The 17,425-nt window shown below is 38.7% G+C and overlaps 1 protein-coding gene across 10 annotated transcripts in view; it reads left to right on the top strand.

Moving 5' to 3' along the window:
* The window catches only part of DCUN1D4 (defective in cullin neddylation 1 domain containing 4), a 74,056-nt gene that overhangs the window by 45,042 nt on the left and 11,589 nt on the right, over positions 1-17,425 (top strand). For all 10 annotated transcript variants that reach the window (XR_749452.2, XR_749451.2, XR_004054836.1 and 7 more), the window contains exons 7-8: positions 3,693-3,784; positions 11,174-11,282. Coding sequence is in view for 4 of the 10 variants with exons in the window: in XM_010376743.2 (XP_010375045.1) it covers positions 3,693-3,784; positions 11,174-11,282 (201 nt within the window). In the remaining 6 variants the exon portion in view is untranslated. The remainder of the gene's footprint in view (positions 1-3,692; positions 3,785-11,173; positions 11,283-17,425) is intronic.

Here is a 17,425-nt window from a genome sequence, read left to right as displayed (position 1 = left end):
AGGAAGTTTTCTATGAGAGCTGGGCCAAGCTTGGCAGAGTGTTTTCTAAACAGTGTAGTCAGAGGGCTGAGAGTGAGTTGGGCTTGAGAGGGGCTCTGGAGGTTCCACATAGGGTACCGTAGTAAGTATATGACAGAGGAGTGGCAGCAGGGCCTGGGCTTGAAGTTAGAGGCTGAGAAGATTGGGAGACAAAGGGCTTGCTGGTATGTGAGGGATTAGCTGAGCATTTAGTCTCAGAGGCAGAAAAGCCTGTCAGAATGGGAGAGCACTGATGCTGATTCTAACTGAAAAAGAAAGGGAGGCCCAGCTTTTCAAGTTTTTTCACCCCCAAATACCAGTACTCAATAAAAGATAGTTATTGTCATTCTGTTTTGGTAGTTATGAGTCCTTTAGAACTCTGTTTCTGGCCTGGCATGGTGGCACTCATGCCTGTAATCCCAGCACTTTGGGAGACCGAGACAGGTGGATCACCTGAGGTCAGGAGTTCGAGACCAGCCTGGCCAATAAGGCGAAACCCCATCTCTACTAAAAATACAAAAATTAGCTGGTGTGGCTACTTGGGAGGCTGAGGCAGGAGAATCACTTGAACCCAGGAGGTGGAGGTTGCAGTGAGCAGAGCCAAGATCATGCCACTGCACTCCAGCCTGGGTGACAGAGCAGGACTCCGTCTCCAAACAAACAAAAAGAACTCCATTTCTGTAGGAATAGAAATAGCCTTAAAATTTAGAATCATATTAAAGACTAAAAGGCCATATTATCCAAGTATGTAGGCCGGGCGTGGTGGCTCATGCCTGTAATCCCAGTACTTTCAGAGGCTGAGGTGGGTGGGTGGATCACGTGAGATCAGGAGTTCAGACCAGCCTGGAGAACATGGTGAAACCCCATCTTTAAAATTAGCTGGGTGTGGTGACGTGTGCCAGTAATCCCAGCTACTCAGGAGGCTGAGGCACGAGAATCGCTTGAGCCCAGGAGGCGGATGTTGCAGTGAGCTGAGATCGTACCACTGTACTCCATCCTGGGCAACAGAGTAAGACTCTGTCTCAAAAAAGAAAAGAAAAAGAATATTATCCAAATATTTACACTGTATGTACTTCAATTCCAAGCTGTCACCAATAGAAGTTATATTATTTTATATCACTAGGAAAGAAAAAGTGTTGCTAAATAAATTCTGACATGCTATATCAATTGTGGATGCATTCCCATTTCAGAGACATTAACGTTTGTAAACCAAGTGGTGAAATACGGTGTTTTCAAGCCTTGTCTGCATTGATAGGCAAGCACGTTTAAAGTATTTAAAACCCTCACCTTGCCTGATATTTGTAGCTTATGAAATTAAGCAGGCTTGTAAAATTCAAGTCTATGTTCGTTTACCAAGATAACAGCAAAATTCTTTGAGTACTTAGCTTTCTTGTTAACTTATGAAAGTCTCTTTTTTGGGAACTTTCCCATTATGAGTATCTGTTTTAGCTGTTTAGCCATGTTTCATTCATACTTGTGTGTGTGGGTTCTTGCACCTCACCGTTTTTTTTTTTAACTTAACAAGTGTTTATGTAGAATTTTTAAATCTTTTTGGTAGAGAGTAGAATAGAGATGGTTTGAGAATACCTAGTTTGCATTAGAAAATGTGAGCTGGTTAGTTGTCCTAGGTAAATTGATATGCAAGAGTCAGAATTCCTAGACACCTGAGGGATGAGGAGAAAATCCACTAATGTGTGAATAATTTGAAGAACTGTAACCCCATCGTTTTGGGAAATTCTTAGTAGCCCCTCGGTCTCTTAAGTCACCACTTTCTAACTTATTTAACAGTCATATTTTAGCCTTGTAAGCAATCATTACTAATCAGTCCTAGTGATTTACCTAGTAATCTAAATTTTTTAATCTAAAAAAACCTAATGACTTTCAAAAATTCATATGTACTAATTTATTTGATTAAAGATCCTAAAAATTTCGTAGGTTCTCACTGATACTAATTTCCAGTGAGGAAAACCATAAAGCATCAAGAGAAAGCTTCTCCTTACTACTCTATATGTAAATTAGACAAAGCTAGAGATTTTTTAGCCTACAACCTAGCTTATTGGCAGACAATTTAAGAAGAAGAACTTCTGAATCTCCTAACTACTCTTGTTCTAGAGTTTTTAATGAACATGTTGGCTCTCGGAGGCTCAGAAATCATTAAAAATGATTTCTTGCCTCATGTTTCATGTTTTTATATCATCCTAGTTCCTTTTACCACAGCCGTCATCTGACCCAGTTGGGCACAGGGATGGTGTTTTAATGGTTTTGAATGATTCTTTCAGTAGCTGAAATGAAGCCTTAGGTTTATGTAGAGAGATCGAATTAACTGCCAATGTGGGGTATCCTAGTCCTTGGAGAAACATATATATCTACCCATTGCCTTTTTCTGTTTCAATACAGAGAGAGAGCCTGTTAACAGTGTATACCTGATCCCCATTTTAGGACTTGGATGTTCCTTATATATGAATGACCGTCCAGAGATAACCAGTTCTACAGAGTGGCTGGCAGAATGGTCCTAAGAAGGCCCTGTCCCTCCTCTTTACCTTTTTAGGACTGACATTCTTTTTTAGTTACTTCTCACCTCTTCTAGGATCTTTGAGGTAGATGAGAAGGAAGGCTTCCTCCTCTTGTCCCAATCACACATGGCCTCAGCCCTGTCCCTATGTAGCATTCCAGATAGCTTAAAACTGGGTGCACCTTTGAAATGTCATTTTGTCTTTACACCTTCAGGTATTTATTAAAACTCACCATCAGTTCTCTGTGCTATCTTTTCTCTAAAATAGCTAAGTGAAACAGTAGCAAGCAGTGGCATAAACTGCTTTTATTGTCACCGTTGTCACCATTTCTGAAACCTGCATGGTTTCAGAAGAGTCACAAAAGCACAGGTGGCACCTGGGGGCCTGAGCCTCCTTTACAAGTGATGGGACCATGCCACAGACCCTGGGACCACTCCAGGCATAGTGCTGTCTTAAGTGGAATGTGGGACTACTTTAAAATAATTTCCAACCAGTGTATACAGTGAATTCACAAACATTAAAGTATGTGTGCTACAACTCCACTGCGTGTCTCCTTCTGTCCACCTTGTTATATTTTAATACACTGTTCAACACCTTGCTGTTTCACTTAATATATCTTGGAGATTATTCCATATTCGTCCAGCTAGTTCTACTTCGTTCATCTTAGTGGTGTCATAGTATTCCTTTATATGGAATGTATTCAGCAAATAAGTATTTAACCAGTCCCTTATTAATGGACATTTGGTTGTTTTCAGTCTTTAACTGCTACAAATTGTACTGCAGTAAATACTGTTGACTAGTCATCTTTGTGTCTGTTTACAGGTAGACCTATAAGATAACTTTCCGTAGGTGGAATTGTCAATAACTGGTTTTACATTTGATACCGCCCTCTGGAGAGGGTGGTCACCCTACACCTCCACTATTGTACATCAGGAGAATACATGCTTCTCCAAACTCTTGTCAGCAGACGATATTGTCAAATTTTTTGAATATTTGCCAAGCTAGAACTCATTTTTGAAGTTAACTCTGCTCATATTTCAGTGACTAAACTACTGTAAACAGACGCATTCGGCAAAACGTTAATGTATTAATGACAGATCTGTTTGTTTATTCTTTTTTAATTTGTCTAATTTTTTTTTAATTGTGTATTTTTTTTAACAGGTAGTTATGCTTGTCCTAGCTTGGAAATTGGATGCACAAAACATGGGTTATTTTACTCTACAGGAGTGGTTAAAAGGAATGACTTCTCTCCAGTAAGTCCTAGGCTACACTAGTGGGGTCCCTCCCCTTCCCAGGTGGTTGTCTCTTCCTGGGACTTCAGGATTCAGGTGATTGAGTGAGTGGAAGGAAGTCAGGTGGTCTGGCCAAGCTTCCGCAGTGGCCAAGGATGTAAAGACTAAGACCCATTTTGAGGACTATTCTGGGCGAATTTATAAAGTGTCTATACGTGTATGTGGAGAGACAGAGTGTGTTGGTATTCTTGTAGAGCAGCTCTCTGCAAGAGAAATAGACCAACATTTTCTCATATGAGAAAGCCACCTATGTAATTTAAGATTTTTTAATAGCCACATGTAAAAGTAGAAACAGGTAAAATCAGTTTTAATCTATTTTATTAACCCCAAACAATCCAGCATATTTTCATTCCAATATGTAATCAGTGTTTTTAAGAAGTCAATGAGATATTTTTATATTATTTTTTCTCATGGTTAGTCTTCAAAATCTGGGGTGTATTTTATGGTCCATCTCCATTTGTATTAGCCACATTTCAAGTGCTCAGTAGTCACATGTGCCCAGTAGCTATTGAGTTGGACGGTGCAGTTTTAGAGAATAAAAGGCAAAGACTTACTGGCATCTGGTTTATAGTTAGTGAGAAAAAGTTGAGTAACATATAACTTGTAAGTTAAAATATTTGATATCTCTTTATATATTCTGATTTTAGGTTTGGGTAAAATTAAAATTTCATTACTCCAGTGATTTAAAAAATTAATAAAGATTTGGTTTGTGTAACCTGACCCAGGATAAGAAAAATCAATGGTTTTATGTATTTGCCTTGTGCATGCAGTATGTGCGTGTGTGCATGCGCCTGCGTGTTGTGTGTTTGCTCAGTTTCATTCAAGAAAACAAACTGTCATTCTATATTAAGCCTTGAAAGATGCAGTTAAAGTGGATGACTAAATGTTTCAAATAGCATTGAAGATGAAGTGCTAATTCTTAACATAGTAATTTTAATCTAAAGTAGTTGGGATGACTTATCTTTTTCTTTTCACTTTAAGAATAATAGATCTTGATTTTTACTGGATTAAAATTGGAGTCGAAATGGTTTTATTTAAATAATTTTGGAATTTGTCCACTTTTAATGTCATTGTTCATTTGTTATTAAGAATGCTTTCACATTGTGCTTTAGTAGTTTATGAAGACTTTTCACTGTTCTCCTGTTTGAATGCCTCATAGCTACTTTGTGAAGAAGACAGATCAGATTTTATCCTGAACATTTTACAAATGAGGAAACTGAGGCAAAGAGGGGATCGGTGATGTGTGAATGTGGCAAGGATGGGAAGAACACTTAAGACTTCTCATTCTTAAATCATATTCTTCCTTCTAACAATATTATCTGATGACAAATGAGTTTTAGGTAACAGCCAAACCACCCTTTTCACCCTTTTACAAATATACTTTCCTGTCAGAGTGTGTTCTAGAATTTTAGAGTTAAATTCTCTGAAATCTTTTAAAACTTGTTTGTCCTTTTGGGGGAACATCTCCTTATGATTTTAATCCCATTCACTCTCTTTCATTATTTTTCTCACTTCATTGCTTCCTTTTTCTTTTCTTTTCTTTTCTTTTTTTTTTTCTTTTTTTTTTTTTTTTGAGACAGAATGTCCCTCTGTCACCCAGGCTGGAGTGCAGTGGCGTGCTGTTGGCTCACAGCAACCTCCGCCTCCTGGGTTCAAGTGATTCTTGTGCCCTAGCCTCCCGAGTAGCTGGGATTACAAGAGGGCACCACCACACCCGGCTGATTTTTGTATTTTTAGTAGAGACAGGGTTTCGCCATGTTGGCTAGGCTCGAATTCCTGACCTCAAGTGATCTGCCCACCTCAGCCTCCCAAAGTGTTGGGATTACAGGCGTAAGCCACTGTGCCTGGCCATCATTGCTGAGTAGAGCAGCCGATGGCTCCATTTTAAAGTGTCCTTGTGATGATGAATGCATGGGCATATCAGGATTTTATTTCCAGCCTTCAGACGAGGCACCATCAACATTTTCAGGCCCATTTTTATTTGTCTTAAGAAGGTGTGATACCCAGTTTGTATGGTACTAAGTTCTTTACAAAAGAATGTCCCTCTGCAAAAGAATATTACCTGATACCAGACCTTGCCTGTGTGTTTTGAGGGCCATGTCTTCTGGGAAGTGAGAAGCAATTTCCTGGAAGAGGTCTGCATCCACGTTTTGAGTGCAGGGTACTCCTTCAGGCTGTTTGTTGGGAACCTTGCTTGCCACTTTGTATGATGCAGGTGGTGGCAGGTGGGTTCTCAGGGTGATTGCCACTTGATCCTTGCAATTCAGGGTTTAGTGACAAGCCTGATCCACTATAAAGGCATGGAGGAACTGCTTGCTTTTTTGATGTGAAACTCTGAGGTTGGTGTCCTCATCAATGAGGTGGAGATAATTGTTCAGAGTAACTTTTAAGTTTCTTTGTAGTTCAAAAATAGTCCAACTTCAAGTTTGAAGAACCTCTGCCTACCCTCCCACCCCTACCTTCCAGCCTTTCTAGATTAGTCATTTGTTCAGCAAATGTTTGAATGACAGTGATGTGCCAAGTGTAGTATTCTAGGCCCTAGGGAAACAAAAACCATGAGTAAGATAAAGTCCGTTAAGAGGAGGGGCTTATAAACAATATTCAGGCAAAAGTTCTAAAAGTAATAAGGTCACTTATCCTTATGCCAGTAAAGTAACTAAATAAGCATTGTTTTTGTGAGGTATGTGCACCTAGTACTCAAGAAAACCCAGAGAGTAATCGTTTATATGCTCTAAAGGCAGAAAGTAATCTGTCTTTTAAACTATTTTGTCTTCTGTTTTGGATTTCTTTTCTATATTTGCTCATTTTGATTTTATTAAACCTATCTAATGAAATATTTTGATATCAAACTGGAATTAACAAGCATACAACAAAATCTTTATTTATATGTATTCATGTCTTAGGCCATTTAGGCAGCTATAACAGAATGCTTTAGACTGGGTGGCTTATAAACAACAGAATTTTATTTCTCTGGAGGCCCAGAAGCTCAAGACCAAGATGCCATAGATTTGGTGTCTGGTGAGAGGTGCTTTTTAGTTCATAGATGGTGCTTTCTAACTGGGTCCTCCCATGTTGGAAGGGGCAAACAAGCTCCCTTGGGTCTCTTAACTAATCTCATTCATGAATATTCTGCCCCCAGAACCTAATAATCTCACAAAGGCACCACTTTTTGATACCATCGTCTTGGGGGTGAGGATTTCAACCTACGAAGTTAGGGAGGATACAAACGTTCAGACCATTCATTATATTTAGTTAAAATGCTGCAAAAAAGAAAAAAAAAAAAAGTTACTGTATGGTGGGAGTGTGGTAGAAACAGAAAGCCCATGGGCTGTGAAACCAGAGTTTTCAATCATTTCTGTCATTTTCTGGGTATCTCTGGTAGCATCATTAAACTAGGGTGTTGAAGTATGGCTTATGGCTTATGCCTGGGCTCTCAAAAATTAATCTCCTTGATGCTCTCTAGAGGAATTGTGTGCTTGGCTTCCCTAGGGCCTGTGAACCTGGAACAGGAGGTGGGTGGTGTGAGAGTTTGGTCTTAGGCTGGCAGCTGGTAGGGAACATCTATCCTTGCACTCCCGAGATCATTCCTCTGCCAGAGAAGACACAGCTCCTGTTTTGGTCTGATGAATTAAACTAATTGTGGGCTGGAAAAATATCTTTGGGATGACTAAGGGAAGGAGCAGAGGCCTTTTTCCTGGGTAATAGGAGAAAGCTACCTCTGATTTTATAAACTTTGAAGATTACTGTGTTGATTTCTGTCCTTACAAATCTGTTACAGCAGCAAACTCAAAAAGAAAACATTGTGTGCATTTTTTGTGCTGGGAAATGGTGTTCCTTAGAAGCATGGCGCTGTCACTGTGACTTCTACAAGTTTTTTTATACGTGGTACATAGAAACATGTTGGAAGACTTGAGTTGAAGATGTGGCTGCTTTCTAAAGTCACGTTGGTAGCTTACATGTCCCAAGCCAGGCTCTGTTAGAACTGAGTCCTCTGAAGATGTGCATATTTACTGGCCACTAGATGGCAACCTGTGGTTCTGGACAGGGTGACTCAGTGGCCTATTTCACTATTGGGCGCCAGTCCAGGGGCTTTGTGTGTTCGAGACCCCCTTTAAAGCAAATTAAACTCTGTATTGGCAATATTAGCTCCAACCCCAGGTTTTTAATGGGTACATGAGTTAGTAATATTACTTGTGTATTTTATGTGTAAAGCACAAGAACTGTTCATTTCCTGCATTTCAGACAGGATCTCTGAGCATCTTTCAAACACAGGGACATCTTTTTGCCAAGGTGTTGGACTTGCTCCCAGGCATGCTGTAGAACTTCACATTTCTTATCATAGTAGCTCTGCCTGGAGATTTATAGCTAACTTTATTTTCTTTTAACTATGGGGTAGTTATCTAAATTAGTGCTTCCTGCTCTTGAATCTGTTAAAACAAACAACTGCTCTTCTTCTTCTTAGACAGGACTAAACTAAACTGCCAACCAAATCTGTGGCTTTGGTCCTTGACCCTCTTTCCAGTGAAGAACAGGGACCTGGACCTTATGTTTTTGGGTTACCCAGTTTCCCTCCTCTTTGACCCTCCCCCATTATTATTAATATTATATTATTATATACACACCATTAAAAACACTAACCCTGTAGTAGAAGCACCCAGTGTAAATTCAGCCCTGCCTTCCAGACTTAACTCCTGTTTACTGCTTTCTTGTGTATCTTTCTAGTCCCTGTGACCCCCTCATTGGGATTCTGGCACTAGATCTCTAACTGGCTCTTCATATCTCTTTTCCTTCCCCCCAGTCCTTCTCCATGGAGATCAAGAGTGAGCTTGTCAAGATGCAGCCCTGATCATGGTCTTTCTCATAGTGGCAGGTGCCCTCCTTTGTTCCTAGGATGTAATTTTAAAAACCCTCACTCTGGACTACAAAAACCCTTTATGAGCCCGACCCCGTGTTCCTGTCAGCATCATCTTATAGCCCTTTCCATCTTCTTCTATACCCTCCAGCCACAGTGGCTGTCTTTTAGTCTGTTGGACTTAAACCATACTCCCATCTGCTTCTGGGCCTTTGCATATGCTGTTCCTAATAGACAGAGAGCCTTTCCCACCTCTCCAAAATATCTAGTTCCTGCTTATCTCTCAACTCTTACCTTGTGTGTCATTCTCTTGAAGAAGTGTTTTCTGACTCCAAAATAACCCAGTTTTAATCTTTTTTACTTTTCACATTAGGAAGAAATAAAGGACTTTCTAAATTGTTCTGTCTCATAGAAATTAAACATTTAGCCTAATTGCAGGCTTTTAGATAGTTTATCATCTCAACAAAGAGATCATAAGGATTTATTTGTAGTTAGGTACAAAGAAGCAGCAGATTTTAAAAACAGATTTGTTTTTAAAAATAGATTAGTGTGCTCTATTATGAACCATTTGAGTTTATATAGTATATAAAATATATTGATAATACTTGGTATATGTATTATCTGTACTTAGTAGGTTAAAGATCTATAATAGAGAAACACAATACATATTCAGCATTGAAAATCTTTAATATTGCTGGTGAAAATGGTGGCTCTTGATTCTCCTTTTTAAGGGCTAGATATTGCAAACAGAAAATTAGTTTGTAAAAAGAACCAGTAAGTCTGCTTGCTTATGAAAAGTAAACACTGTATCACTTACTGGTAAAAACAGGTTATTATCACCAAGGCTCCCTGGAGAAATGGCTGATTTCAAGTCTGGAATAGGGTAAGAATAGGGTGAACTGGAACATCTTGTGCCAGAAAGTAAGGTAATGCTCAGAGACGTGGGGAGGGGGGGACATGTCAGAAGGAAACTAGAGCCAGCTTTAGGGGGCTACTGCCCAAATGAGGAAATTTTGTACAATCAAGAAGAATAATGACAGTAACAGATTATAATACACTGAATTAAACGCAAAAAATCCTAAGTCCAGAAAATAAGAAGGTCATGTGTGGAGCTCTTCTTTATAGAAGAATTATAGCCAATAAATGTAAAAGGAATGATAGGATTAGAAAATCACGATCTTGGATCTTCAGATGTTACTGATTCAGGCAGGTATCACCAATGGATGCTATAACCATTGTGTGTTGTCAGGAATATGTCCTCCTTGTGAGGTCTTTAAAGATCATTCCAGCATGGCCACAGAACTTCCACTGGGAGAGGCATAGGAGATTAAAGGATTTATTTTATTCTCAGGTTCTCTAGAGGGAAGCATGGCATGCCACACGGAGCTATATGGGAGAAGCTCCCAGGGAGTGGGCTCTGCTAAGCAGGTGGGGAACCTAGAGAGAGTGAAGACCCATGGGCAAGTTCCTTCCCTGGATGTCAGATTGGTGGGTGTGGATGTCACTCAGTCATAGTCAGGGGAGGGCAAGGAGGGGACCTTGTGGCAGGGGGCAGACTTATCACTAGTGGACCCGGTCTCCTGGATAGGATGTTCATTGCTTATTTGTGGGGATATTGAGACAGGAGGAAAATAGGAAGTTTAAGTAGTGTACAATACACATTGAGTGAAAGGTTGTTAGGACTGGACATTTATGGTCTCAAGGTATCATCCTGTAGATACTTACTGTTTCAAAGAGGAAGAATTGCTTTTCAGTGGAAAATGGTAGATACCACCATAACAATAGGAATCCACCAATAATGGGACAGGGATAGACAGACATGAATGTTGTTGTTGGATCTAATATAATCATAGGGAAATTCTGATTTCCCTATGATCATATGTAGTGTTGGAAGTGTGGGATCTAATATAATCATAGGGAAATTATCTGACAGATGGACATTCTGCAAAAGCAAGTGGTCTGGTCTCCAAAAATGACATTATCAAGAAAGAAAAAGGCAGGGCACTCTTCTAGAGACTAAGGAAATATGACAGCTAAAAGCAGTGCATGGTCCTTGATTGGTTCCTGGTTGAAAACAGCAGCTATAAAAGAAATTGGGGAATAACTGGGAAATTTGCATGTGGATTGTATATCAGCTAAGAAAGTTAACGTTGATATAGTCGTAAGACTGATGATGGTTTTAAAGTGTTTAGGGATGAAGTTTCATTGTGTTTGCAACTTTTAAATGGTATAGAAAATGTATACGTATATGAGAGAGTGCATAAATAGAAAAAAAGTTAATTGCTGGATCAAGGGGATGGTATATGAGTGGTTATTTACTATTCTTTCAACTTTTCTGTACATTTAAAAATTTTTTAAGTGTAGAAAAAATAGGTTATGGATGGGTTTCAACTTCAGGGTTTGTTCTTTCCTTTGGTATTGAGTTTATATTACTGCCTCAATTAAAAAAATTGATAAATGAACTCAGTTCGTAATTTGCTTTTATTTTGTTTTTCTAGATGTGATACAACAGAAAAACTCAGAAATACTTTGGATTACTTAAGATCATTCTTAAATGATTCTACTAACTTTAAACTTATTTACAGATACGCGTTTGACTTTGCACGGGTGAGTTCTCTGGAGCCTATCCAGATGTTTCCCTCTCTTCCCTCCCCTTTTAAAATTGCCTTATGAGGTTCATTTTTACATGCCACAGCAAAAAATCTTGAATAAGTTACTCCCGGGATGCTAGTTAGTATTTCTTTCTACATGTATGCTTTTGAAAATGAAGTTTGATTCTGGGCAAACATTTTATAGGTCAGCAAAAAGCTCTAGTGGCAGACGTTTACTGACTCTTGCTATTGGCTTAGAAGTAACATGGGCATGCAGCACACACTGTCTTAAATGTCTCTTAGATAAGGTTGGAAAAGCTTTCCTTCTCACAGAACAACAAACCTTCTCCTGTTGAATTTACTAGAATAAGCTAATCATATCTAATTCATATTCACCCTGGGTGCTATTATTGTATTTAGAAATCATGTGAATTTTAGACCTAAGCTACTTTCAGTGAACATTACTCAAATGTATTTTTCTAATCATCATTTTGAAAAGCAATTACCCTGTTTCTCACATAGTGAGTCAAGTCGAAATATGTGGAAGTGGTTCCCTTGGAGTGAAATAAAAGTCTTACTTTTCAGCCTAGTCACATACATAGTGAATTTTGAAGCACCAGTTGGCGTCATACTCAATTCAAACAAAATCTCGATCCCATACAATTATAGTTTATTCTGAAATGATGTTTTCTGTTAAGTCTGTTTGTTTAGTGGATTCAGGTGACTAGGCTTTCTTGTTTGATTGTATTTTTTTAAATGATTTTTTTTTTTTTAAGGCAGAGAACTCAGTGACAAATGATTCTTTTTTCCTTACCACCATATTGATTTTTTTCACTTTTTACTCTCTTTGGCTCTGCCAGTTCAGCACCAAAGGTTTATTTGATAGTGAATTTTGATGCATCTTGCAATAACGTTCTCTGTGGTGCCCTCATTCATGCGTTTTCCCATTATTACAACGTTCTAGTAAAATCACACCATGCATAGCAATGTATTGATGTTAAAAATGATGAGGTGAAATTCAGATACAGTGTTTGATAAAATGGCATTTGCATAATAGTATATAAAAGTTACATGCCAGGCCAGACACAGTGGCTCATACCTGTAACCCCAGCACTTTAGGAAGCTGAGGCAGGAAGATCACTTAAAGCCAGAAGTTTGAGACCAGACTGGGTAACATACTGAGACCCTGTCTCTATAAAAAATAAATTAAAAAATTAGCCAGATATGATGCCTGTAATTCTAGCTACTCAGGAGGCTGAGGTGAGAGGATTGCTTAAGAACAGGAGTTCGAGGTTAAAAAAAGAAAAGGGAAGTTATTTGTCAGATGCTTTTTTTGCTAAATGCTTTTAGAATAGTTAACTGGTTTCTAGGATTAAATAGTTTGTTTCATGAGCTTTTTTTTTTCCTCCCGAAGTCAGCTGTTTCTTATAGTATGGGTAGAAATTCATTTAGAAACATCATACCTTCTCTACTCAAATCACCTCTATTGTCTAACTTCCTTGATTGGGGGGTCACAGTTCTCTCAGATATTCAATGTGCTTTAGATCCAGGTTCTGCTTTACTCCTCCCTGGCTTCCGTCCCATTCTGGGGCAGTCACCCTGGCCCATCTCATGAGTGCTCATTTGGCCACCTTTTTCTTGGTGCCTCCACTGCAGCCTCACCCGTGGAGGCCGTGCTTCTCCTTACCAGCACTCTTCTGGTAGCCTCATGTCCACATTCTTTCACTTCTTACCCAGCGCTCACATCACTAGGGTGTCATTCCTCTTCTTTCAGCCCCTGGGTCACTCGGCCACCTTCCTGCTCCCCACAGCCTCTAGTACCTCCCCACTGTCTTTATATCAACCCAACACTTCCCTGTGTATATGACACAGTTGTTCCCACGGCAGCTCTGAGGGACAGCCAGGGATGGTTTCAGTCCACAGAGTAAGAAAGTGCACTTCAGCAAAGGGGAAAAATGGCCATGTTGTTCATAGTAGATCCATGACTCAAACCGAGGCCTTCTGTCTCCAGATCTAGTGTGTGGGTTACTCCAGACCCTCACAACTAAGTCCCAAGCTTCCCCACGCAATGCCTGCATTGTGATGAAATTGCATTAACGGTTGCTCACTGGCCCTGTTTCCTGGCATCTCTGCATTATGCCTTTGGTCATGCTGGGCCCTTGCCTAGTACCCCATTTGCACTAGCATAGTTGTATCCATCCAGGCCCTGGGTCTGAGCCACGTACTTCTGCTTCCACACAGCCTGCCCCTCAGCCTGTCAGGGATCATCCTGTCAGGGTGGGATTGTCCTGGTTTCAGTTACCTACTCCTGGTGTCTCCTCTGCTTAGCTTTGAAGTTTGAGTACAGACCTTAATTTTTCCTGGTAGATTGAGGGACTCTGTACTTTCTTTCTTTGTACGTCCTTTGTTTTAAAGGAGAGTCTCAATTAATATTGGTGGATTAAGCCCTTTCACATAACAATAAGTAAAAACAACCATATTTAATCATTGCCTGATTACCAGATAGATTGAGTTTAGCTAAAATATGCTCTAAGATACACTTTTTAATGGATCCTATTCTTTTTTGCTTTGTTTTGTTGAGCTGTATTTTCACCAATTTTGAGATGTTTTATTTTCATTTTCATTCAGTTAAAAATATTTTCTAGTTCCCCTTGTGAATTCTTTTTTGGCCCATTGATTATTTAGAAGTATGTTATTTTCCAGGTATTTAGGATTTTCCAGATATTCTTTCTATTATTGATATTCAGTTTAATTCTGTTGTGGTCAGAGAACATACCCTGTATAATTTTAATCTATTTGATTTATGGTCCAGAATATGGTCTGCTGCAGTGAATGTTTTATGCATACCTTAGAAGAATGAAATGTTCTGTTGTCAATGGAGTGTTCTATAAATGTCAATTAGGTCAAGTTGGTTGATAGTGTTGTTCAGGTCTTCTGTATTCTTCCTTATTTCTGTCTACTTGTTCTATCAACTACTGAGAGAGGAATGTTGAACTCTCCACCTGCATTTCTTCTGTCACCTCTATCACTTTTGTGCTGCACGTTTTGAAGCACTGATACTAGGTTTAGACATACTTAGTATTGTTATATCCTCTTGATGAATTGAGACTTTTTACCATTATGAAACGTCTCTCTTTATCTCTAGTAATATTCCTTATACTGAAGTCTACTTTGTACAATACAAATGTGTTCACTCCAACTTTCTTTTGATTAAAGTCTGCATGCTGTATCTTTTTTAAATCTTTTACTTTTAACCTGTTTGTTTCTTTACGTTTGAAGTGGGTGTCTTATAGATAGCATATGGTTGGGTCTGACAATATGTGTTTTAACTGGGATGCTGAAACTATTACATTTAATGTAATTATTGGTATGGTCAAAATTTTTTTTTTTTTTTTTTTTTTTTTTTTTTTTTTGAAACGGAATCTCGCTCTGTCGCCCAGGCTGGAGTGCAGTGGCCGGATCTCAGCTCACTGCAAGCTCCACCTCCCGGGTTCACGCCATTCTCCTGCCTCAGCCTCCCGAGTAGCTGGGACTACAGGCGCCCGCCACCTCGCCCGGCTAGTTTTTTTTGGTATTTTTTAGTAGAGACGGGGTTTCACGGTGTTAGCCAGGATGGTCTCGATCTGCTGACCTCGTGATCCGCCCGTCTCGGCCTCCCAAAGTGCTGGGATTACAGGCTTGAGCCACCGCGCCCGGCCGGGTCAAAATTTATATCTCCTATCTTGCTATTTTTTCTCTATGTATCCCACCTATTTTTTGTTCATTTTTTCCTCTTTTCATGCCTTCTTTTTAGATTGATTTTTTAAATCATTCCATTTTATTTTCACTATTGCCTTACTAACTTTTTTGTCCTAGTAGTTGCTCTGGGCGTTCCAGTATACATCTTTAAATTTCACAGCCTACCTTCATATAATATTATGCCACTTCATGTATAATGCAAGAATCTTTACAACAGTATACTTTCATTTTGCCCTCTCATACTTCATGCTGTTTTTGTCATATATTTTATTTAGGCTGTAAATCTCACAATATGCTGCTATAACTTTTGCTTTAAATTGGCAAAAATGTCTTTTATTGTTACTCAGATATACCAAATATATCATTTCTATGCTCTTCATTTCTTTTGTGTAGATCCAGATTTCTATCTGGTATCATTTTCCTTCTGCCTAAAAAACTGTCTTTAACATTTCTCATAGGATAGATCTGCTGGTGATGAATTCTGTAAGCTTTTATTTTGCCTTCCACTTAGAAAGAGACTTCTCTGGGTAAAAAATTCTAGATTGACACTTTATTCTTTCAGTACTGCAGTAATGTCTCTGCATTATCTTTCATCTTGTGTAATTATAAATCTGGTGTCATTCTTATCTTTATTCCTCTAAACATGTCTTTTGTTTTTGACTTTTTATTCTCTTTCCATTGCTTTTTAGCAAGTTTATTATAATATTCCCTGGAATAATTTTCTTTATGTTTATTTTGGTTAGGGATTGTTGAGCTTTTTGGATCTGCGGGTTTATAGTTTTTAATTAAGTTGGGAACTTTTTCTGCTGTTATTTCTCCAAATATTTTTTCTGTTCTCTCTCTGCTCTTCTGGGACTACCGTTATAACTGTGTTTGGTTGCTTGAATGTGTCCCACAAGTTACTGATGCTGTGTTCCTTTTTATTTTTTCAGTTTTTTCCCTGTCTCATTTTTAATAATTTTTATTACTATGTCTTCCAATATTAATCTTTTCTTTTGCAGTGTTTAATCTGTTAATCTCACCCAATATATTTTTCATTTCAGATACTATATTTTTCATCTTCAAAAGTTCCATTTGGGTCTTGTTTATGTCTCCAGTTTATCTCCCCATCATGATAATATTTTCTTCTGCTTCCTTGAACTTCTAAAACTTGTTTATAGTAGGTATTTTTATAACCTTATCTTCTGGTTCCATCATCTGTCATTTCTGTGTGTCTTTCTGTTGGTTTATTTTTCTCTTGGTTATGTGAGTCACTTGCCCAGCTTCTTTGCATTGCTTGTATTTTTTTTTTTTTTTTATTGGAGCTGGGTATTGTGAATTTTATGTATTTGGTTGCTGTGGGTTTTGTTGTATTCCTTTAGATAGTGTTGAGTTTGTTTTTTAAGTGCATAAATTACTTGGAATCAGCTTGACCCTTTGGAAGGGCTGGTCCAAAGCAGTCTTGATAGGGATAATTTGGCCCCACTACTAAGGCAGTATTTTTTTTGAGGATTCTACCCAATGCCTTGTGTACTATGAGATCTTTCTGTGCTGACTGGTGGGACTACAAACTGTCCCTAGTCCTGAATAAACCCTGGGGACTTCGGCTCACTCATTTGCAATGTTTCTTTTCAGACTCGGGTTGTTTCCTCTCACATGTTTATATGGCCAAAGACTCAAGGAGACCACTCTGGAGACCTTCACATCTCTTTGTGTAGTTCCCACCTCACTAGTATTTGGCTGCATAAATTATAGTTATCTTTGCCACCTCGAACTCCAAGCTGTGTCTTGTCCAACTCAGCAAGATTGCTGGGCTCACTTTCGGGTTCCCCGTCCCTTGCTATGGCCTCGAAACCACCTCCACAGAGTAAGCTGGTATCAACCTAGGGCTTACCTTATTTATTTTCTTTTTCTTGGGGATCACAGTCCTGTGTTGCCTGTTTGTCATCGTCTAAAGCCATCATTTCATCTTTTTGTCCAGTTTGCTGGTTGTTTTTAAGTGGAAAGGGAAAGCTTGCCTGTTAGCCTATCTTGGTTGGAAGAAGAACTCAAACCTCATTTCTTTCCCCCTCAAATCTTTTTTTTTCCTATTAGAAAAGTGAACTCCTGGAGGTAAAAACTCAATTAACCAGCAGTGAACCTTTTAAAAATCACACTTTAATGAAAATTGAGCTTTATGATATAATTATAATATCCTAAATATTATATTGCAACTAACAATGGTGATATATATTAATTATTCTGAATTCTGCTTTAATATGCCTGGAAAGAAACTGCAGTACAACACCAGAAAATGATAAAATAGCCCCTTTAACAGCTCTCTACCAAAATTGCAGCCCCAAGGGGCTGATCATTTTTTTCTTTCCCTTTGAAACTTGTAGCCAATTTAAAATAGTACTTGGCTGTAAAGTTGTGTTATTTTTCTCCTAATTTATCTTTGAC

This window comes from Rhinopithecus roxellana, chromosome 2, assembly GCF_007565055.1.
Source record: "Rhinopithecus roxellana isolate Shanxi Qingling chromosome 2, ASM756505v1, whole genome shotgun sequence".
NCBI classification, from domain to species: domain Eukaryota; kingdom Metazoa; phylum Chordata; class Mammalia; order Primates; family Cercopithecidae; genus Rhinopithecus; species Rhinopithecus roxellana.
The sequence above is the reverse complement of the archived record's forward strand: the minus strand, read 5'-3'. Positions and strand labels throughout refer to the sequence as shown.